Source organism: Balaenoptera acutorostrata, chromosome 1 (assembly GCF_949987535.1).
Source record: "Balaenoptera acutorostrata chromosome 1, mBalAcu1.1, whole genome shotgun sequence".
Classification (NCBI taxonomy): domain Eukaryota; kingdom Metazoa; phylum Chordata; class Mammalia; order Artiodactyla; family Balaenopteridae; genus Balaenoptera; species Balaenoptera acutorostrata.
Window position 1 is genome coordinate 1,247,700 of NC_080064.1, and position 20,964 is coordinate 1,268,663.

The following is a 20,964-nucleotide window of genomic DNA, read 5'->3' on the forward strand; positions in this document are numbered from 1 at the left end:
TGGGCACCCAGGAGGCTGATAGGATTGAAGTCACTTAGTAGCCAGAGAAGGACAGACGGCAGCTGTGGACCAGAGCAGGGAGTCTAGAGCCTGGCCCGGGATGGGGATCCCATGTGCGATGGAGGTGGACGGCCCCAGACCCTGGGAGCAGCTGGCCGTCCGTGGACGGCCTTGATGTGAAGACAGCGTTGCAGCTAGTAAGGAGGAGCCGAGCGTCCCGGGACAGTGGACGGAGGGGAGGCCAGGCTGCCTGGGAGACGCCGGGGACACACATCCTCAGCTGAGGGCCAGGAGACGCCCACTGTCACAACTGTCGCCCCGTGACGGGACGGCACAGCCGCAGAGGCCCGGCCTGACAGCCCCGCGCTCCCCCAGGGTTCAGCGTGGACTGGTGGGCCCTGGGCGTGCTGATGTTCGAGATGATGGCTGGCCGCTCCCCCTTCGACATCATCACCGACAACCCTGACATGAACACCGAGGACTACCTTTTCCAAGGTGCGCGGCCCGGGCGTCCAGCTGCCTCCACACCCCGCGGGTTGTCCCCTTTCAGAGGTGCAGGTCCCCAGGCTGGTCCCCGCGGCTGCCACAGACTAGGTGGGGCCCCCCGTCCATGACCGGCTCTCAGGGAGCACAGCCCCCGTGGAACGGGGGGGGGACACGGCACTGTCACGCCCACGGGAGAGTCTGTCCTGATTTAGCCCAAACTCCCTTCCGCCCACGCCAGGTGTGCACATCAGACTCCTGGGCAGGGGCTGTGCTCAGCCCCAGTGCCGCCCCCTTCCAGCCACGGCTCCTTGCCATCTGGGCCCCGGGATGCTGGGGCTCAGGACTGAGGCTGTCCCCACGGTGCCCTCTGGCACCTGTGGACATGGGGACGCAGGGCCAGCTGAGCCACCGTTGGTTCCTATGTAATCGTGAGCACACGTGACCGTGGGCACTAGGGCCCTTTGAGGCCTCGAGGCCCTGCTGGGGTGTATGACGGGGCCCAGGGCACCACGAGCGCCCCGAGCCTCCTGCTCAGAAAGGGTTCCCAGCGCCCTGCAGGCCGCCGGCTCCCTGGCTGCTGGGCAGAGCTGACGTGGCGGGCGGGGGCCGGGCATGGAGAAGGGACTGGCTCTCACCTCCCGGTCCCGGCTGTTGCAGTCATCCTGGAGAAGCCCATCCGGATCCCCCGGTTCCTCTCGGTCAAGGCCTCCCACGTGTTGAAAGGATTTTTAAACAAGGTACGCTCGTGGCCACCGTGGCAGCCAAGCCGGCCATGGCTGCGGCCCTTTCTCAGTTACTGGGGCCATGGCTCCACCAGCTGGTTGGCATTTTTAGTGTCGGGTGTGGGTGTGACTCTCTGCGTCCTTCCTTGAACGTCCTATGGATGCTTGTTCACACTTGACAAAATGTAACGACGAGAAGTGATGCCAAAGAGGAACTTCCCGGAGGAGCTTAACCTGTTGGGAGGAAGCGTTTCTAATGAAGGGAACGTCTGGCCTTCACCTGGGTGCTGGGCCGGCAGGGCGTGGTCTGCTAAAGGTCTCTTAAGTCCCGGGGAGGGCAGGCCCGTTCCCCTGCTGGGCACGGGGGAGATCAGGGGCTGCCTTGCTCTGTGCTGACTTGTCCTCATTTGAACTCTGACCCCCAGGACCCTAAGGAGAGGCTCGGCTGCCGGCCGCAAACTGGATTTTCCGACATCAAGTCTCACGCTTTCTTCCGTAGCATAGACTGGGACCTGGTAAAGCAGCACGGAATCTGATAAGGCCCCCCGCCCCGTGTGGTGGGCGGCCCTGGAGGGGGGCGGGATGGATGGAAACGGGCGGGGAGCCATCTGGAAACTCACGTGAAGAACAAGGAGGGGGCCTGACAAGCCCCTCGGGGGTGGGGGGCTGCTTCTTGAAGGGCCTGGGAGCAGCCTTGCCTGGGCGGCCATGCCATGCCGGGGGTCCTGTGGTGGGGTGCCCGGTCTGTGACCGCTGCCATCTGCCTGAGTTGATTCAGCTCCCGGACGTTTCCACTTGGCCGGCTAGCTAGTTCCAATAGGACATCCCGGTGCACCGTGGCCCCTCCCCCCTGCAGTGGACCTTGACCCACCCAGTCCTCGGGGACTCAACCTCCAGGGTCTGGACCTTCTCCCACCCCCACTGCGGCCACCTGGGTCTGAACCACCCTCATCCGGGCTGGTCCCCTGCTTCCCGCCTGGCCCCTAGCAGCAGCGGCCTCCCCCACTGGGGCTTCGTGATGCCCTTGACGCCCCGACATAGCAGGTCCGCTCCTGTCTTTGCACAGCTGTGCCCCTCTCCGACCTCCACCCCTCCCTCACCTCTTTCAGGCCTGTGGTTGCAGTGTGTACACGGGTGTGCAGACACATGCACGCACACAAACACTGGTGACCCCGCTCTGCCTGTGGGTCGGCCCGTTCCCTCTGCTCCTGCATCCCCTGGGTGACAGAGACAGGCGTTCCTCTGCCCAGTGGCCTGGCCATGGATGCTGCTGGGGCCCCGGCAGGTGTGCTAGCCGCAGCCCTGACACTTGGGCGTTACTGGGAAGGATTCGTCTATTTCTGTGACATCCTCATTTCATGCACCAACTTCGCCAGCAGAACCTGTGCTCATCCCTCCCACGTCCCCACAACTTATGGAATGTGTTTCAACATTCCAGGCCCAGTTTGTTTCTCTTGTTATAACTGGAGTTCCTCATGGCTCTGGGCCTCACAGTGCAAAGGGAGTGTGAGCTGAGGTGGGCTGGGGGCTTATTTTTGACTCGGCTGTCGCTCTCTCCCCACACGGAGCCTTGGGACAGTTCCACATCTTGGACAGGGTCCCGTGGAGGCCCCACTAAGGTGGAGGTTTCCAGGCTCAGCGCTCACTCAGACCTTCCAAGGGAAGGGGGCAGCCAGTCCCGAAAGGCTTGGGTCATCCTTTTCCTGAATCAAGCTGCTCCGGGCCTCGAGAGCTGAGGGGTCCGGGCTGGAGGGCTGGCTGCCGGCTCACATGTGGCTGGCGTGGGCGCGAGCAGACCCCACGGGGCAGGGACCTTATCTCTCACTTACGGCTCGATCTGAGTTCTTAGGAGCACGCCTGGCCCAGCACAAGTGCGCAGCACACACCTGGGCGGGGGGGTGGGAGGGTGGGTTATGTCACCGAGTGAGTGAACGTGGGGGCCACTCCATCCTCGCCGTCCTCCATCCTCACTGTGAGCGGTGCGGCGCTGAGTTGCTCCACCCCAGTGCACGACTCGCTCTCTCCAGGCATGAGCATGTTTCATCCTCCTAAATGTCGAGTAGGAAGCAGAGTCTGGGTCCTGAGACACCCCGTTTCCCACCTGACAAGCGTTTTACTGCTGTGCATCCCTTTGGGATTAGAAATACATAGAGGGCTTCCCTGGTGGCGCAGTGGTTAAGAATCCGCCTGCCAGTGCAGGGGACTCGGGTTTCAGCCCTGGTCCGGGAAGATCCCACGTGCCGCGGAGCAACTAAGCCCGTGCGCCACAACTACTGAGCCTGCGCTCTAGAGTCCGCGAGCCATGACTACTGAGCCCACGTGCCATGACTACTGAAGCCTGTGCTCCGCAGCAAGAGAAGTCACCGCAATGAGAAGCCTGCACACCGCCAACGAGGCGTAGCCCCCACTCGCCACAACTAGAGAAAGCCCTTGCACGGCAACGAAGACCCAATGCAGCCAAAAATAAACATATAAAAAAGAAAACAGAGAAATGGCCACTTAAGGCTTTTTTGGGAGAAGGGGTTCCAGTGTGGGCAGGGGTGTCCCTGCCAGGTCCCAGCTCCTTTATGACCTGGGTTCCCAGATTAAGAAAGGAAGAAACTTCCCAAACCAGCCTCCTTTGGTTTAAGTGGTGGGGCTGCCGAGGGGGGGGCGCAGACCCCAGATGGCGTGGGGTCTCGCGTGGGTGGTCGGACCTTGTGCTGCATCCCAGGTACGTCCTGTGCGGCCTGCGCTGCTGGCATTTTTCAGCTCAAGTAGGGTTTTTATGACTTTGGAAAATTTTCCTGCTGGACTTTGTTTTAAGAGAAAAATAATCGGTCTTTAAACATGAGGCATATTTAAAGGCGGTCTCTTCCTGTTCAATTCCGTGGTTTGTGTTTGTGCAAACACCAAGCGGGCGCTGAGCCGGCGCGCGTGGGTCTGACCGCGTGTCTTCTTGCAGCTGGGGAAGAAGCAGGCCCTGCCGCCCTTCCAGCCGCAGATAACGGACGACTACGGCCTGGACAACTTCGACACGCAGTTCACCAGCGAGCCGGTGCAGCTGACCCCAGACGACGAGTAAGACCTGCCGGACGGGCGGGGGGTGGGGTCTCCCGTGGGGGGCGGGGTGCTGTGGGCAAGGGGAGGAGTCCCGCGTGGGAGTCACGGGCGGGGCGTCCTGAGCTGCGGGGGCGTGGACGTGCGGCAGGGGGGGGTCTCGCGTGGGGGCGGGGGCGGGGCGTTCCGAGCTGCGGGCCGGGACGGGGGCGGGGTCTCGCGCGGGCCCGTCGAGCCTGCCCTGTCCGGTGCCCGCAGGGACGTCCTCAAGAGGATCGACCAGTCGGAGTTTGAAGGGTTTGAATACACCCACCCGCTGCTGCTGTCCGCCGAGGAGTCCGCGTGAGGCGCCGCGTTCTCGTCGGGGACGCGGGCAGAGAGTGCGGGCCTGTCCTCGACCACCGCGCATGCATGCCGGGCTGGGCGCCGGGGCCCGGGCAGAACAGCCCCTCCATCCGGCCCGCGGCCGCCTGCACGGGAGGAACTTGCTTCTTGTGCCTGAGCCGCGGAGGCCGCGGTGCCCGTGTCCGAGGGAGAAAGTGTCCTCGACTTCGAAGGTGCACACTTTCCACAGAAACAGAACTGACCTGCTCCGCCGGGAGAGTTAGCCTGTAACGTCCTGAGGAATAAAGTGTCCCGATGATGTTGAAGCTTCCCTCTGATGCCTTTTTTTCGCGGGTGGCACCCGCCCGGTGTCGCAGGCACGGCCCCACCCGGAGGAGGCGCGGGCCGGGGACGGGAGCGTAAGTGCCTGCGGGGATCCACTGCAATGGAGCATTTTTACAAATTCGGAACATTTTCTAAATCCTGGTAAGTTCCTGTTGTTAATATTTAACAAGTATTTTCATACCGAGCATGTCAGTAGCCCCTGTGGTCTGACGCCCAGGTCCCCCCTTCACCAGGTGGGCACCGCTGGTCCCGACCCAGGCATTAGACTGACCAGGAAAATTGGATCATAGAGGTTCTAAAACACGGCTCACCAAAGCACCCGTAGACCAAAAAACAAAAAAAAGAAAATTGAAAACTAAATCTGCACAAAATATATTTCTGGAAACACTAAGCAGTGCCTACATGATGTCTCATGTTATGTATCAGATTTTTGGAAAATATTTTTATCAGGAATAATGACGCTCAGAATTCGAAATTTTAAAAACATACATGTATGATGGGTCCTAGCCTAAAAGTGAAACAATAAATCTAGAATACCCTCACACATGCATCTCTGGGCACGGCTGACCCCCTACTTCCCATAATCTGCAAAGGGGGCACGTGTCACTCGGCCACCCTCTTAAGTGAAAAGCCAAACCCAAGGTTTTCTAGAAAGAGGTAAATCATGTGAGTTTGTAAGTCCCTGACATGTCAGGTGTGGCTCAGGGACAGGCAGAGTGTGTGTGGGGGGGGGGGGGGCAGGGGCCTTGCCCCCCCTCGGGGACAGCAGTCCCCGGATGTCCCACATCGCCACATACCCCTAGGCCTTGCTTCTCTCCATGTGTCTGCGGCCTTGGGCAGATCACGGTAAGAAAAGGATAACAGAGAAGCCGCTGCCTCACCGCGACCCTCCGCAGACACGCCAGCCTCCCCAGGCCCCTGGCCCCGGTGGCAGTGTCCGTGGAACGTGGAGACTTGTTCCAACCAGCCCCCCAGTTGTGACCAGAAGGACCCACCTCCAGAGACGGAAATGAGGGACCACGGAGCAGAGTCAGAGCTGCCTGGGCCTGAGGGCATGGCAGCCCCGCGGTGATGTTGTCCTAGAGCCGCATGTGAGGGCTGCGAGGTCGCCTGGGGAGGGAGACCCCGCTGTGCCCAGGACAGGGTCACAGACAGCCTCAGGAGCCCCCTTCCTCCCAACAGGGGTCGCGTGCTGCATCGGGTATGGTGACATCTTTGCTCAGACAGCACAGGGGCCACGGATCTGTTCAAACTTAAGGCATTTACATCCAGGTTGCGGCGTTGCCTAACAGCTTCCCGGTCACCAGTGCGGCTGCTCGTGTACCAGACGTGTGCGTGACCTGTGCTCCTGGTGAGGGGAGGTTTTGTGCACAGTCACTTGTTTTTATAAATTAAAGAAGGTGAAGGATTTGCTGAGGTGGGGTTTGGAAACAAAGCGTTAACATTTTCCCGCGGCCAGTCACAATACGGTGTGTCCTTCTGATACGGTTCTTGGAAACTGGTGTCGTCAGAACTGTGAAGAGGTAAACGCGTCCCTGTGGTTTTGTACAGTGAATGGCGGAGCACGGGGCCTTGGCTTTCCTTCTGCAGAGGGGGTGCCCACCAAGGCCACACCCGCTCGTGTCTTGCACATTATTAAAGACGTTAATGACAATGCGTGCTGTTGTCATTTTCATTAAAAGTAGGTGTCTCCAGGAGCAAAGGCTTCTGAAGCCATCTTTTAAAAACATTTTATTTTTCAGAGCAGTTTTAGGTTCGCAGCAAAAGTGAGGGTAAGGTACAGAGAGTTCCCATGTGCCCCCCCCCCTCCGCCTCCCTCTCCCAGCATCCCTGTAGAGGGTGCATTTGCTACAAAAGAAGAACCTGCTCTGCTGCATCAGCTGGCAGCGTCGCCTGGGAGCGGTACATTCTGTGGGTTTGGACCCAGGCTTGATACGTGTATTGCGTATCCACCCTTGTAGTTCAGAGTATTTTCCTGCCCTAACAATCCTCTGTGCTCTGCCTATTTATGCCCCCTCCCCATGTAACCCCTGGTGACCACTGATCTTTTTACCGTCTCCATGGCTTTTGCCTGTCCCAGAATGTCCTAGAGTTGGAATCACACAACGTGTAGCCTTTTCACACTGGCGTCTTTCACTGAGAAATGTGCACTGAGCCTTCCTCTGTGTCTTTTCATGGCTCGTCTGAAGCTTTTTTTAGAAATTCACGTTCTTTTATTTATTTATGTATTTATTTATGACTGTGTTGAGTCTTCATTTCTGTGCGAGGGCTTTCTCCAGTTGCGGCAAGTGGGGACCACTCCTCATCGCGGTGCGCGGGCCTCCCACCATTGCGGCCTCTCCTGTTGCGGAGCACAGGCTCCAGACGCGCAGGCTCAGCAATTGTGGCTCACGGGCCCAGTTGCTCCGTGGCATGTGGGATCTTCCCAGACCAGGGCTCGAACCCGTGTCCCCTGCATTGGCAGGCAGATTCTCAACCACTGCGCCACCAGGGAAGCCCCTGAAGCCATTTTTGAAAGGAAAATACCAACTTCTGGGAGTTAACCTTCGACTTCCGCATCCTACCCCCCGCCCCCCGCCAGTGCTGCCGCCGCCGTGGCTGTGCTGGAGACGAGGCTCTTCCAGGACCTGTGGGCCAACAGCACCGGAAGGAAAACTACCTGCACACGCTCTCTGGCCCTGCTTCCCACGGGCACTGAGAGCCTGAACATGACACAGCTCACACAGGATGTCGGCAGGCGGGCCTGGTCCCTCCCCGTGAACTCGCGACTTGAGGGGAGCTGCTCTGAACCCCTGCGGGTGATGACAGGCACCAGCGACAGTGTCTTCCCTGCTGGCAGTAACCTGCAGCTGCGGAAGGGGCAGGTTCCCCTGGGGGTTCAAACACGGTCGTGAAATGTGAGCTGAGTCCAAGGGGTGAGCAAAAGGTCCGTTCTTGTGCCAACTCAGGTACAAATAGCCAAACTGCTGGTGACTGTCTCTGTCACCTGCCTGGGGCTGCTGTCTGCCGAGCGGCCGTGTCCACTTCAGTCATCACGCTGCTCGGCATCAGCCAAAAAGGAAAAAGGACCCAACGTTCTGGCCTCAACACAAAGAGATGGGACGTGAACACCTCCCACTGACGCGCTTTAATATTACAGCTTTGGGGGTGCAGAGCAGAGGGGAGGCGGCCCAGCCGGTGGAGGGGAAGCGTGGGCCTCGCTGCTCACCACACCGCGTCGTCCGCGCTCTCCGCCAGGCACCGGGCCAGGTGGCTGTCAACGTCCAGCTGGGTCAGCCTGCGAGGAGAGGAGAGGGTGACGGGCAGCGAGGGCGCCCCGGCCGGAGCACGCAGCACCCGCTTTCACGCCCTTCCTGGGTGCTCACCACGCACCAAAGCGTAGCTGGAGAGAAACCGGGGACGGTGCCCTCGGCTGGCAGAACTAATGAGGGGCACCCCCCCAACCAGAAAGGGCCTTTCCAAATCCTGCTCCTGGGCCCAAGGTCCTCAGGGCACCCAGAAGGCTTGTTGGATGCCTGTTCCCAGGCTCACCCGGCACCTGCGTCTGAGACTGAGGGGCACCCTGTGTCGGAAAGCCCCGAGTAAAGGGCGTGGGCAAGACACGGGGCCCCCCCAGGTGGAGGGCGGGGTCCCCACCCCCCATGGCGGGGGCTCTGTCTCATCAGTCAGACAAACCCACCAGGTGTGTCCACACCGACAAATGCCCCATGCATCCCTTCCCTCCTTCGAAAACCACCCGCTTGGCAACCAGAAAAGGCGTGAGCGCTGGTGCCCAGGAGGGCTGTCACTACGAAGGTGGGTGTGCGCCTCAGACCTGAGAATTTGTCTTCTTCACTCAGGGACTCGGCCCCTCTGGGGAAGAGGACTTAGCGGGGCTCCGAGGCCCACGGGTCAGCCCCTCGGTATTGGGTGGGGGAGGGGAGAGTGGACGCGGGTCACAGCGGGCGCCTCCCATCCCTGATCTCGTCTGATGCCATCACGGAGGAAAGGCCGGGAGTGACCCTACCCCGCGTGCTGGTGGCCCGTGGACGGTCAGCTCGCAGCCACGGTGCCCAGAGGGCGGCAGAGCCGGGCGTTCAGCAGACCAAGCTGGTCACCTGGCCAGAGTGGACAGGCCCTTCCCTGCACCACTACGTCCCGGCGCCGAGCCTGAAACGACCTCCTTCCAGCGCGTGGCTCGGCGAGCCCGAGGGCCACGGCCTCTCCCCCCATGCACACGCACGGCGGCCTCTGCTGCTCGCGGGAGCCCCTGCCATCCGGGTGGCCTTCTGCCCCCTCCTGGGGATTTGAGGCCCCCGGTCAGTGCCTCCTCGAGTGCCTAGAGGCCCCTCGGCCCGTCCTGGGAAGCAGCCCCTCCAGGTGCCTTCTCCAAGGCCACCAAAAGACCCTAAGATCTGGACCAGGTCACCTCGTCCGGGGGCTGCCCGGCACTGTGCCTCGTGGGGGGGGCACGGTCTGGGATTCCCTCACACCCCCCCAACAGGAGCCTCGTGGCGGGTCCACCTTGCACACTGAGCTTCCGCCTCTGCCTCCCACTCGTGCCCGGTGCGTGGACGGGAGGCCCAGCACAGGAGGGGACTCTGCTCCGACCCTCCAGGGGCCTCGGAGCGCGTGAGACCCCACAGGCTGGCCTGGGTCCCATCACGCGGACACGGTGCCTGTCTGGTTTCCCGTCCTCACATCAGGGGGCGGGTGGGAGCCAATCTCCCGAACCAGCCCTGAGCTCACGGACCCGGAGAGGCTTTCACACACACACGGTACACGACGGCCCTCAGGTCAGAGAAGCAGCTCAAAGGACAAACGGTCTGAGTGACCCAGAAAGCGCGAGGCTCCGAGAAAGACGAGCACCGTCTCACTGCTGCCCGATGCGCCCAGGCCGCCCGCACCTCCTGCGGACCAGCAGCCCACCCCTCTGCTCGGAGGCGTGGCAGGGCTTCCAGCTCTGCCCAAAAACAGTCCCCAGAATCACTGAAAGCAGGCGTGTTTCTAGGGACAGTCCCGTTTCTGCCCCCTAACGGCCTGACCTGTCCCCTTGCCCGAGGGGCAGGGGGGCAGGGGGAGCTTTCCACTGTCACCCTGCAGGCTCAGGGTGTGGCCCAGCAAGGGCCCGCTCTCTCCTTCTTAATCAAAGGGAAGAACGTGCTAGAAGCATTCCAGACACGCGGAGACCTGGACCCAACAGCACTGACACCTACTCTGCAATCCCGAGGCACTCTGCCCAGCCTCAATCTAACTGCTTAAAGAGCTCAGACTGGAACTTTCTTTCTAACATATCTAGGAGTCCTTTTTTTAGACTGTGAAGAAAAACAAGTAATCCAAAAACAAAAGCCACCCCTAGACCAGGCCGGAGGTGCTGGGCTGCACATCTGCTGCCAAGAAGACGAATTTCTCTCCAGGGCTCCGACGGCACTTCTGTCCCTGGGTTTCCTTCGACGGGTAGGAGTCAAGAGGACTTCATATTTTAAAAAGCGTTCATGGCTTCATCAAGACTGGTGGGGCGGGGGGGTGGGGGGGGGGAACTTCCCTGGTGGCGCAGTGGTTAAGAATCCTCCTTCCAATGCTAGGGACACGGGCTCGAGCCCTGGTCGGGGAACTACGATCCCACATGCCACTGGGCAACTAAGCCCATGCGCTGCAAAGAAAAATCCCATGTGCCGCAACTAAGACCCGATGCGGCCAAATATAAATAAATAAATGTTTAAAAAAAAAAAAGCAAACTGGTGAGGGAGCTGGTGTCTGCAGCCCACAACTGTCCTGAAGCATCAGTACAGGCAAGAGGCATGTTTGGTGAGACACTGGGTCTGGGAAAAATTCTCCAGCGCTGCGAGGAGCACGGGCATCTCAGCGCGGCTGCCACACCCGCTGCACCCCCCGCCATGCCAGACCTGTGCCGGCTGGGGGGCCTCGCCCACAGGCCCCCCCTGGGGACAGCCACCTCCTCGCCCTCACTCCCCCCACCCCGAGCCGTCCAGGCCCCCAAAGGCTTGGCTCCAGTGAAGTGTCGCCACTGAAGGAGCCTGGATATTTGACTGCAGACCTGTGCGGTTTTGTGCCGTACATTTTGATCGCTGGTTTGATGACTTTTGTCTGTCACCAGCTGCTAGTTCTACAAGCCACTCCCTTCACTCCCCCCAGGGCTGGTTTTACTTCTGGAAAACCAGAGACAAGGCACATAACTGAACCCACTCTCCAGGCCACAGGACACGCAGAGCACGTCCAGCTACCGAAACCGGCCGTCCACCCCCTTCATCCGACCAAGCTCCTTCCCGCCGTCCTGACCCCCATGACCCCCACACCTGTGTCCTCGGCTTTGTGACACGTGGTCCACAAGCTAGGCAGCTGGGACTTCTTAGCAAAGTCCAATTCCATCACCCTTACTTTTAAAAAGGTATAAAAATATACGTTGGACTTTTAAAAAGAAAAAAGCATCTCTGGACACAGAAATGAAGTCTTGTTTTTAAAACTGGCAATCCACCCACGGGGGAAGGTGCCCGAGGGGCTGTAACAGAAAACTGCTCAGTGACCCGCAGCCTGGACTGGCTCTGGAGGCAGTCCACCCGGGGATGCCAGTCGCCACCCGGTTCCCGGATGTCAGGGTGGAGCCGGTTAGAGCCAGAGCCTCCCTGCCCTCGTGCTGCAGAGTCCCAGGGGCCCCGTCCAGGAGACTGCAGCCTGTCAGCAGGGCCCCAGGCCGGTGGACCAGCAAGTAGACCCCCAGACCTGCACCCCTGTGCCCTCTGGCTGATCAGCACCGTCTCTGGGCTTTGCCAACTTTTTCTGCATGAAATATCACTTTAGAAGGCCGAAGTCGAGCTCAGTTACCCTAGCTTTCTGAAACTGCCTGTGGTTTCCAAACAGGGAAGGGGCCACCGGGTGGCAGCAGAGGGGAGGGAAGGCCCAGGGGGGCCACTCACCTGGGGGCGAAGTCGGCCTGGCACATGGGGCAGCTCTGCAGTGTCGGCGACCCCTCCACGGACGGCTGCTCCTCGGCGATGGAGGTCCCGCGGGGCTCGGGCGCGGAGTGTCGTTGGGGGGACCAGGCGGAGGACCCCGTGCGCCCCAGGGCCTCGCGGAGCACCCGGTCGGAGTGGCTCGGGTCCCCGCCTCGCCGCGGGGCCGGCGGGAAGGGCGTCCAGGAGAAGGTCTCGGTTCCCACGGTGAAGCTTTCCGGGGGCGCCCGCTCAGGGCTGCGCCTGGGCTCCTACAAGACGGGGTCGTCGGACCGCGCCCGCCCCGCCCCGCTCCAGCCCGAGACCCGGGGCCACGCGGGGACCACTGCACACGCACCTGGCCGGGGAACGCGGGCAGCGGCGGCAGCTCGCCGTCCACGTTCAGGTCCGCACTCGCGGCGCGCAGCACCTCAGCCCACGGCCGCGCACACTCGCCGCCGTCCGGAGGGGATCCGGGGGGGTTGCTCGGGGACCTGGGGCGGCGGGGCGGTGAGCACTCAGCCGGGGGGGAGGGCACAGGAGGGAGGACTCAGCGTGGGGGGACAGGTGTGCAGCTCGGCGTGGGGAGGTGAGAATTCCTCGGGGGGGGGGGGTCGAGCGGGAAGAGCTGGGGGGGCGGGGCAGGACCGAGGCGGGCTCGGGGAAGCACGTGGGGACGTGACACCCGGCCACTGCTCGGCCGGGGACACTAGGCTCCCCATTCCCCCCGCTGTCCCCAGCCCCCGGCCTCACCCGACCCCCGAGGGCGGCCTCCGGCGGCTCAGGCTCAGCCGCGACCTCCGCACCGCCTCCATCCGCCCGGAGCCCGCGCGTCCGGCGGAAATGAGCGGCCCGCGCGCCGGACCCCGCCCCCAGCACAGACCCCGCCCCGGGCACTCCCGGCGCGCCGGGACGGAACCCGACCCAGGACCCCCTCCTCAATCCCCGCGCGGCCAGACGTGAGCTGTGGACCCCAACTCCCACCCCCACGTGGGCGCTTGACCCGACCCTAGGGACCCCACGACCTGCTCCGCAGGCCATGAGGTGACCTCCCCTTTGTGGCACTATCGGAGGGAGGTGTCCTGACCCCAACCTTTGGGGAGAGGGAGGCCAGGGTTCCTCCCTCCACCGCGGAGGCGGCACTGAAGTCGGGAGGCTGCCTTGCCCTGAGGGAGTCATTTTCCAGCTGAGCCGGGGGATGCCGCCCTCACCCCTTAGGCCTGGGGTCTGCAGCGGCTTCTAGGAGGAGGAACTGCGCGGGAAGACAGCTGGGGGTCCTGGCGTCCCCACCCGCCGCCTCCAGGCCTGATCTGGCTCTGCCATCTCCCTCTGCATCGGCAGCCCTGAGCCTGGGTGTCCAGCTCTGGCGACCCCGGCGATCCTTCCCCGTTTCCTTACAAAAGGGAGAAGCTTAGTTTCCTTAATTAAGAAATAGAGGGACTTATCTGGTGGTGCAGTGGTTAAGACTCCGCGCTCCCAATGCGGGGGGCGGGGGGCAGGGGGGAGGGGCGGGGGGCGGGGGCGGGGCCTGGGTTCGATCCCTGGTCAGGGAACTAGAGCCCGCGTGCCGCAACTAAGACCCGGTGAAGCCAAATAAGTAAATAAATACAAAGAAATGTGAGACGACCAAGTGCAGGGCCTGGAGTCCTGGGCCAGGGGCGGGGGCCTGGAGGTGGAGGGCCTTTGAGGGGGCTTCTGTGACACCCCGGGCGCCAGGCACTCTCGTCCAGTGACCTTGCAATCCGCCACGTGGTGGCAGCAGACGCCCAGGCACCCTCGGCCACTCCTGCCGGTGCAGAGTTTGTGCCCTGGGGGCCCCAGGATGGGACTGAGGTGTGCAGGGCGTGCTGGGTGGGGGGTGGGGGGGGTTCCCAGACACGGCGCCACTGGCTCTGGCTTCCGCCTCCGCTGCTTCAGAAGCCTCTCCTGGAAGTGTCACCGCGCCTCTGAGCGCCCGCCGTGCACACTTCCAGGAGGAACGCCAGGCCTCCCTAAGGCAGACGGGGCCCCAGCAGGCCTCGACGGCCGACGGCCGGCGCGGGCCCGGCTCTCGGGCCGTTCTGGGAAGCCGCGTGGGGATGTCTGTGTGAGCAGCTGCTCCTCCCCAGTAGGGCTCTGGGAACTGAGCCCTGGGGTCTCTAGCGTCCCGGCCTCTGCCTATACCGACCTCACACAGCCCACTCCCCAACCCAAGACAGGCAGCTGGAGGCAGGAGCAGGGAGGGTCTCAGGTGGACCCAGGTGCCCCGAGGAGGTGCAGGCCCCGGGGGCTGTCAGGGCCTGGCTGAGCCTGGCTCTGGCCTTCAGCACAGGGGGTGGGGGGCACTCATGCTCCTTTGGCCTTAACCACGCCAATGGGCCTCATTTACCCTGGGCTGCTGGGGGGTGCATGGGATCTAGACCCCAGGCCAGGCAGAACAGAGGCCCTCGGGGTCTGTGCTCTGGAAATGGCAGAGCCAGAGCGACGTGTCAAAGCTGTCTCCCGGGGGCTTCTCCTCTCTGGTTTCATCCAGCTGCTGGGGATTAACTCCCCCATTGCCGCTGAGACCTACAGCCGGGGATACTTCCACCGAGAACAGAGCCGGGGGGACCCGTATGCCAGCACGCGGCAGGAGCCCCGTCCCCTTGGCCGCCGCTTTCCCGACAGCTGCCCGCCGCCTGCCCAGCCTGCATGGGGACCTTCTGGAGGTGGAAGGGGACCCACCTTGTCCCAGCTGTCCTGGCGTTATCAGCAAGACTCGGTGGCGGTCGGGGGGAGGGGGGGCTGGAGGAAGTTTAAAAGTTGAACTTGATTAAAAGGCTCCCGTTTTCTGAGCCACCTGCTGCAGTGACAGGCCACAGGCTTGACTGGAGAATAATTTCTGATCAGGACTGAGGCTGGCACTGCCGGACGAGATTTTTACAAACCAAGTTTATGTTTACAGAGAATATTTCACGTTCTGCAGGAGGCAGCCCTCCAGAGAAGCAGAAAGGGCGCCAGTGGGCAGGGGTGGCGGCCCCACCAGCTGTGAGTCCACCTCCCTCCGCGCTCTCTGGCTTTGTCCACGATGGCGAGCCAGGTACGCCCTCCCCTCCCAGAATCAGGGTAACGTCTGCGGCAAGCTGGTCGGGGGCCAGCCCTCCCCAGCACCTTCCGATACCTCTGGGCTCCTGGTGTCCTTAGAGCCAGGGTGACTGTGCTCTGTCCTCCACCCCCGACGGAGTGGAGTTTGCCGCTGACCGACTGGTGCCGATGCCGCTACTCCACAGTGGGCCGGCCGGGCAAGACCCGTCAGCTGGACCCCGGCCCAGGGCCGGCTGGCGAGGTCCGAGCCCCACTTGGCTTCCTCACACCCTCCTTTGGGGCCAGCTCTGCCATCGGGGCAGCCAAGACGGCACAGGCGGGCAGAGCAGGGCCTGAGGCTGGCGGGCACGACCAGCCCCAGAGAGCACCACAGCCTCCAATTTCCAAGTGGAACAGGGCGCCGGGGGCACGTGCTCCGTGTGGGTGCCCTGTTGGTGCCCATGCTGGCCAGGATGGCCTCAAGGGCTGGGCCGCCCACTCCCTGGAGCCCGGCCTTCTGACGCGGCCACACCTGCTTGGCCTGTGGGTGCCAAGCGGGCAAGCCTGCCTGGAGCCGGGCAGTGCATTCGTGGGCACGCAGAGCGCCAGGCAGACAGGCTGGATTGAAACAGCTGCCTGGGAAACATCGCAGGATCCGTCGGGCAGCAGAGCGCGCGCAGGGCCCACTCACCGGTGTGGGAGTTAGGGCGCCCTCGGCCTCCTCAGGGCCCCTCGTCACGGCTGCAGAGGGGTGGGCGTCCATGGCCGGGACCTGCCACGGTCAGCGGGCTAAAGCCAAGGGCCGGCTCGGCCTCCAGCCTCCACTTCAAGAGCCTGAAAGCCACGGGGCAGCCAGGGACCCTTCCACCGAGAACAGAGCCGGGGTGACCCGGCGTGGCAGAGACGGCAGCCTGTGGCCAAACACCCATCCTGGCCACCACCTCTCCCCTGGACAGCCACCCTCTCCCAGCATGCATGGCGAACCTTGTCGCTCCCTTGAGGTCCCCACTGTTCCCGCCCCCAACCCCCTCCTCTGCTGCCGCCCTGCGTGCAGCCGCACCAGCTCTGCCTCTGTCCCCATGTCTCCACTCCTGCCAACCCTTGGGCTCTCCTCTGGGGTCCCTCCACAGAGAAGCCCTCTGGACTCTCCCTGCCCCTGTCGCCTGCCTGGGTTTCCCTGCCATCCCCCCCCACCACAGTGGGACTTGTAGGGCTAGGGTGCTGTGTGCCTTCCTGGGTAGGCAAGCCTGCACTCTGCCCCCACGGTGTCCCCGGAGCCTCGGGGGTGCCGGACCCTGAGGGTGAGTAGGGCCGGCAAGGGGGTGCCGTCTCAGCTGTCCTGTGGGGAACGGAAGTCCAGCAGAGACCAAGCTTTGAGGATATTGGGCGGCTGAACAGTGTCCCCTGGGAACCTGTGAGTGTGACCTTGTTTGGAAATAGGGTCTTTGCAGCTAGAATCAAGTTAAGATGATGCCATACTGGGTCAGGGTGGGCCCTGAATCCAGCATGACTGGTGTCCTCACAAGAAGTGGGGTGTTTGGACACAGCCACACAGGGACAAGCCACATGACGGCAGAGGCAGCGATTGGAGGGATGTGGGCACGAGCCCTGGAGCACCTGGAACCCCAGGAGGCCAGAAGAGGCGGGAAGGCGTCTACCCCGGCACCTCCAGAGGGCGCGGGGCCCTACGACACCTTGAGTGTGGACGCCTGGCCTCCAGACTGTGAGAGAGCGGATCCCGTTGTTTGAAGCCCCCAGGTGGGTCATTCGTGCCGTAGCCACAGGACACTGACACAGAGACTTGGGCCTCTCCAAGCTGTCGGCACCACGTGCAGCTGGAAGACCCCAAGCATGGTTTGGTTGGGGGCAGCTGGGCATCCTCTTCTCACCTCCAGGTCCCGTCACCATCCCAGAGCAGGGGAAGCTCCTGCCACTTAGCTGAGACCATGCCCCAATGTCCTGACAGTACCCAGATGCACCCTGGACATACACCCATTAATTGCTTCACTTTCCTCTCCCTCCCCCCCCTCCCCCACCTCCCCCTCCCCCTCCCCCTCCCCTCCCCTCCCTCCCCTCCCCTCCCCTCCCCCTCTCCCCACCTCCTCCACCCTCTCCCCCTCCCACCTCTCCCCTCCCCTCCCCCCTCCCTCCCCTCCCTCTCCCCCCTCCCCCTCCCTCCCCCCTCCCTCTCCCCTCTCCTCCCTCCCCTACCCTCCCCTTCCCCTTCCCCTCCCCTTCCCCTCCCCCTCCCTCCCCCTCCCTCCCCCTCCCTCCTCCCCCTCCCTCCTCTCCCCGCCCTCCTCTCCCCTCCCCTCCCCCCTCCCCCCTCCCCCTCCCCTCCCTCCTCTCCCCTCCTCTCCCCTCCCCCTCCCCCCTCTCCCTCCCCCTCCCCCTCTCCCCTCCCCCTCCCCCTCTCCCCTCCCCCTCCCCTCCCTTCCCCTCCCCTTCCCCTCCCCTCCCCTTCCCCTCTCCCTTCCCCTCCCCTCCCCCTTCCCCTCCCCCTCCCCCTCCCTCCCTCCCCCTCCCCCCTCTCCCCTCCCCCCTCTCCCCTCCCCCCTCTCCCCTCCCCCTCCCCTCCCCTCTCCCCCTCCCCTCCCTCCTCTCCCCTCCTCTCCCCTCCCCCTCCCCCCTCTCCCCTCCCCCTCCCCTCTCCCCCTCCCCTCCCTCCTCTCCCCTCCCTCCTCTCCCCTCCTCTCCCCTCCCCCTCTCCCCTCCCCCTCCCCCTCTCCCCTCCCCTCCCCTTCCCCTCCCCTCCCCTTCCCCTCCCCTCCCCTTCCCCTCCCCCTTCCCCTCCCCTCCCCCTCCCCCCTCCCTCCCCCTCCCTCCTCTCCCCTCCCCCTCCCCCCTCTCCCCTCCCCCTCCCCTCTCCCCCTCCCTCCTCTCCCCTCTCCTCCCCTCCCCTACCCTCCCCTTCCCCTTCCCCTCCCCTTCCCCTCCCCCTCCCCCTCCTCTCCCCTCCCTCCTCTCCCCTCCCCCCTCTCCCCTCCCCCTCCCCTCTCCCCCTCCCTCCCTCCTCTCCCCTCCTCTCCCCTCCCCCCTTCCCCTCCCCCTCCCTCCTCTCCCCTCCCCTCCCCTTCCCCTTCCCCTCCCCTTCCCCTCCCCCCCTTCCCCTTCCCCTCCCACCTCTCCCCTCCCCTCCCCTCCCCCTCCCCTCTCCCCCTCCCCCCTCCCCTCCCCTCCTCTCCCCTCCCCCTCCCTCCTCTCCCTTCCCTCCCCCCTCCCCTCCCTCCCCCTTCCTCCCCCTCCCTCCTCTCCCCTCCCCCTCTGGGTGGAAAGGGTGGGCCAGCGCCGCTTGTTGTCCCACTCGGGCCAGCTCCTCGCTCCAGCTCCTCGCTCCAGTGGCCTCTTGCCTGCTTACAGCAGATCTGCTGGCTGGAGCCTGGCCTTCTAGGCCCCCACCATGTCACCCCCATTTCTGTGTGAGCCATTTCTGACCACCTGCTGTGAGGGAGGCCTGACACAGAAAGCTCTGACCCCCTCCCTGGGGACCTCCTCGGGCAGGGGCTGTCCTCAGGCTGGCCTGGGTGTCCCGGTGAGGCTCACGGGGCAGGCATCCCCATCAGAGGTGCTGCTGGGCCTCAGCTGGGTCCTCCCCCTGCTCCCCCTCCCCCTCCCCCTCGTTGTCCTCCTCCTCCCTTTCCCTCCCCCTTCAGCCCCCTCCTCTCTTCGCAAGAGCACAAAGGCTTTAGCCCCTCCTCGTATGGACACAGAGGCTCGGTCAGGGCTCAGCAGACGGTTGTCTGACCTCCCTGCAAGAACGAGTAGGGGTCTGTTGGGGCAGGGGTGGTGGACACAGGCAGGAAGCTGCTTCCTCCCTCCCACCCCCGCCCCCAGGGGCCATGCACCTGGAGTTATTTTACCTGAGTCTTCCTGGGACCCAAACTTTGGCCACCAGAGGTCCCAGCAGCAACCACAGGTCACGGGCCATCAGCCTGAGGCTGCTCGAGGGACGCCAGCCCCTGGCAGAGGGCCTGTGTCTCCTTTCCACTGCCACGTTTGGGGCAGCAGCTGGTCGGGGCACAGCTGTCTGTTGTCTGGCCCAGGGGGGCAGGAGGGGGCCGGGCCACCTCTCTGACGTGAGACCCCTTGGCTTCACCATCCAAGAGGCAGGAGCAGCAGGGACCCCCCCCCAGGCCCCACCCACTCCTGTTGCCCTGGGTGCTGAGCTGCTTCTGCCTTGGCTGTCGCAGGGTCCTCAGGGGCCTGGCAACCCCCCAGGCCAGAGGGCAGCCCCAGGTCCCGAGTGTCCCCTTTGAGGCCTGCAGGGGACTGTCCAGCCAATGGGGCCTCTGGCCCCGTGTAATCACTTCTCTGAACTGGCCTTACTCCCGTCTGTAGCCCAGCTTCCTGCCTGTGTCCACCACCCCTGCCCCAACAGACCCCTACCCGTTCTTGCAGGGAGGTCAAACAACCATCTGCTGAGCCCTGACCGAGCCTCTGTGTCCATACGGAGCGGGCTAAAGCCAAGCTGGGGCCAAGCAGGACGTGGCTGGAAGCAGGCTAGGTGGCCGGTAGGTACCCACCCAGGCTGCCGCCTCAGCCCCCTGGGGCCACTGAGGCCAGCCTGCCCTCCACTCCTGCCGCCTCCGCCTCCCCTCCTCCTCCTCCTCGGCCCTCACCCCCTGGGCCACTCCGCAGGCCCCGGGCTGGGATGCTGGCAGGAGGGCGGGAGGGCCCTGGCTGGGGCAACAGCCCAGGGAGAGAGCTGGCCTCTCACCGTTCGGAGGTGCCTTCTGGCCCATCTGGCTGCTCAGAAGGAGAAGGGTGGGGGAGGGGTGGCGGAGGGGGAGAGTGCAGGAATTTGGGGACCACCCCCCAGGTGAGGGAGGGGCGGGAAGAGGACCAGGAGTCAGGGACACGGGACCTGTTTGGGGTCATTCTCAGGCAGTGGGCACCTCCCAGAGCTGCTGCCGCCCACCTGCCAAGACAGCAGCACCCGGGCCCTGACATGACTGAGCCCCAGTCGGGCCGTCGAGGGCCTATGAGCGGCTCAGCAGGCCCCAGAGAAGGGGCGCAGCCCAGCTCCTCCCCCGCTGCTTCCTCCCTCTCCCTCGGGAGTGCCTGGGGCCCGTCCGTGGCCAAGGCCCCCTGACCACGTTGCTGGTCACCCCACCCAGGCCAGGCACAGCTGAGCCGGCCTTCCTGGCAGCCCCCACGCACAGGGGTCTCCCTCGCTGGGGCCAGCTGAGCCCACGCGGTCCTCCTCCCAGCTCAGCCCCGCGTGGACTGTCACCGTCCAGGAGGGGGTGGCGGGCGGCTCTGGGGCCGAGGTGGGGCAGGGCCCTGACGATCAGAGCCGTGCCAAGGCTGCATCGGGCCTGGGCGGCGGAGCTGCCAGGATGGGCTCCCTGAGCCGCTTCCCCGTGCCTGGCCCACACGGGGCTCACTTCCGGGCACCGGCCCCGCGTCGGAGGACGGACGGGCCGTCCAGCCTGTCATCGGCTGCGTGGCAGTGAGCTCCGAGCAGGGACTTGGACCCAGGTCTCCTGTGCTGCTGCCTGGCTGGTGGACTTCCCGACTTAGTGGCACTGAGTGGCCTTGAGGGGGGAGTTGGGGTCAGGGGGTGAAGGTGGTGCTGGAGCTCCAAGCCCTGGGGCGGGGACGAGGGGCAGCGTCTCTGGCCTGGGAGACCCAGGCCTGGCCTAGGCAGTCGGTGGGGCCAGCTCCTCCCCTCTTGGGTGCCCACGTGCCCCACGGGCTGCTCCTGGGCTGGGGAGGGGCCCCCGAGACCCTCCCTCAGGGAGAGGACTATCCCCCCGACTCTGCACCCATGCCCAGCGACCCCAGCCGCCCGGGGTCTGCTGTCCTGTGGCTGGTGAGTGTGGCCAGTGTCCCTCTGGTGTCCCCAGGCCTGGGCGCCCGGCCTGCCCCTCGATTGGTAAAGACTGCCCCAAATCTCCTGGACCGCAGCCTCCTTTGAGGGAGCCGTCCACTGCTGGGTGCCCCGGGGTGGCCGGTCCCCCCGAATAGCAGCCTCTCTTCCCCACGTGATGAGAGCGGCTGGCCAGCCGGGCAGGGAGGACGCTGCCGAGACCCGGCGCCGCGCAGGGCTTCGGGCAACTGTGGGCGATGGGCCT

At 64.1% G+C, this 20,964-nt stretch overlaps 2 protein-coding genes across 3 annotated transcripts in view; one reads left to right on the top strand and one right to left on the bottom strand.

Annotated features, from left to right (window-relative positions):
• The window catches only part of PRKCZ (protein kinase C zeta), a 100,198-nt gene extending 95,301 nt beyond the window's left edge, over positions 1–4,897 (top strand). For both annotated transcript variants that reach the window (XM_057550214.1, XM_007166230.3), the window contains 5 exons: positions 376–495; positions 1,144–1,223; positions 1,634–1,723; positions 4,153–4,268; positions 4,506–4,897. In XM_057550214.1, the coding sequence (XP_057406197.1) occupies positions 376–495; positions 1,144–1,223; positions 1,634–1,723; positions 4,153–4,268; positions 4,506–4,593 (494 nt within the window). In that variant the 3' untranslated portion in view covers positions 4,594–4,897. The remainder of the gene's footprint in view (positions 1–375; positions 496–1,143; positions 1,224–1,633; positions 1,724–4,152; positions 4,269–4,505) is intronic.
• A 2,209-nt stretch (positions 4,898–7,106) lies between these two features.
• On the bottom strand, positions 7,107–12,687 carry FAAP20 (FA core complex associated protein 20). Its single transcript, XM_057550334.1, has 4 exons — positions 12,599–12,687; positions 12,204–12,339; positions 11,831–12,117; positions 7,107–8,193 (listed from the first exon to the last, which is right to left on the bottom strand). The coding sequence occupies exons 1-4, from the start codon at positions 12,658–12,660 to the stop codon at positions 8,121–8,123; spliced, it is 558 nt and encodes a 185-aa protein (XP_057406317.1). The 5' UTR covers positions 12,661–12,687; the 3' UTR covers positions 7,107–8,120.
• Between the last annotated feature and the right edge of the window lie 8,277 nt (positions 12,688–20,964).

Bases quoted from the DNA above. Each gene is read 5' to 3' on its own strand.
- FAAP20 (XM_057550334.1), bottom strand. From the start codon at position 12,660: ATGGAGGCGGTGCGGAGGTCGCGGCTGAGCCTGAGCCGCCGGAGGCCG. The intron at 12,340-12,598 runs GTGAGGCCGGGG...CCGCCGCCCCAG, and splicing joins AGGCCGCCCTCGGGGGTCGG to GTCCCCGAGCAACCCCCCCG. The intron at 12,118-12,203 runs GTGCGTGTGCAG...CCCGTCTTGTAG, and splicing joins TGCCCGCGTTCCCCGGCCAG to GAGCCCAGGCGCAGCCCTGA.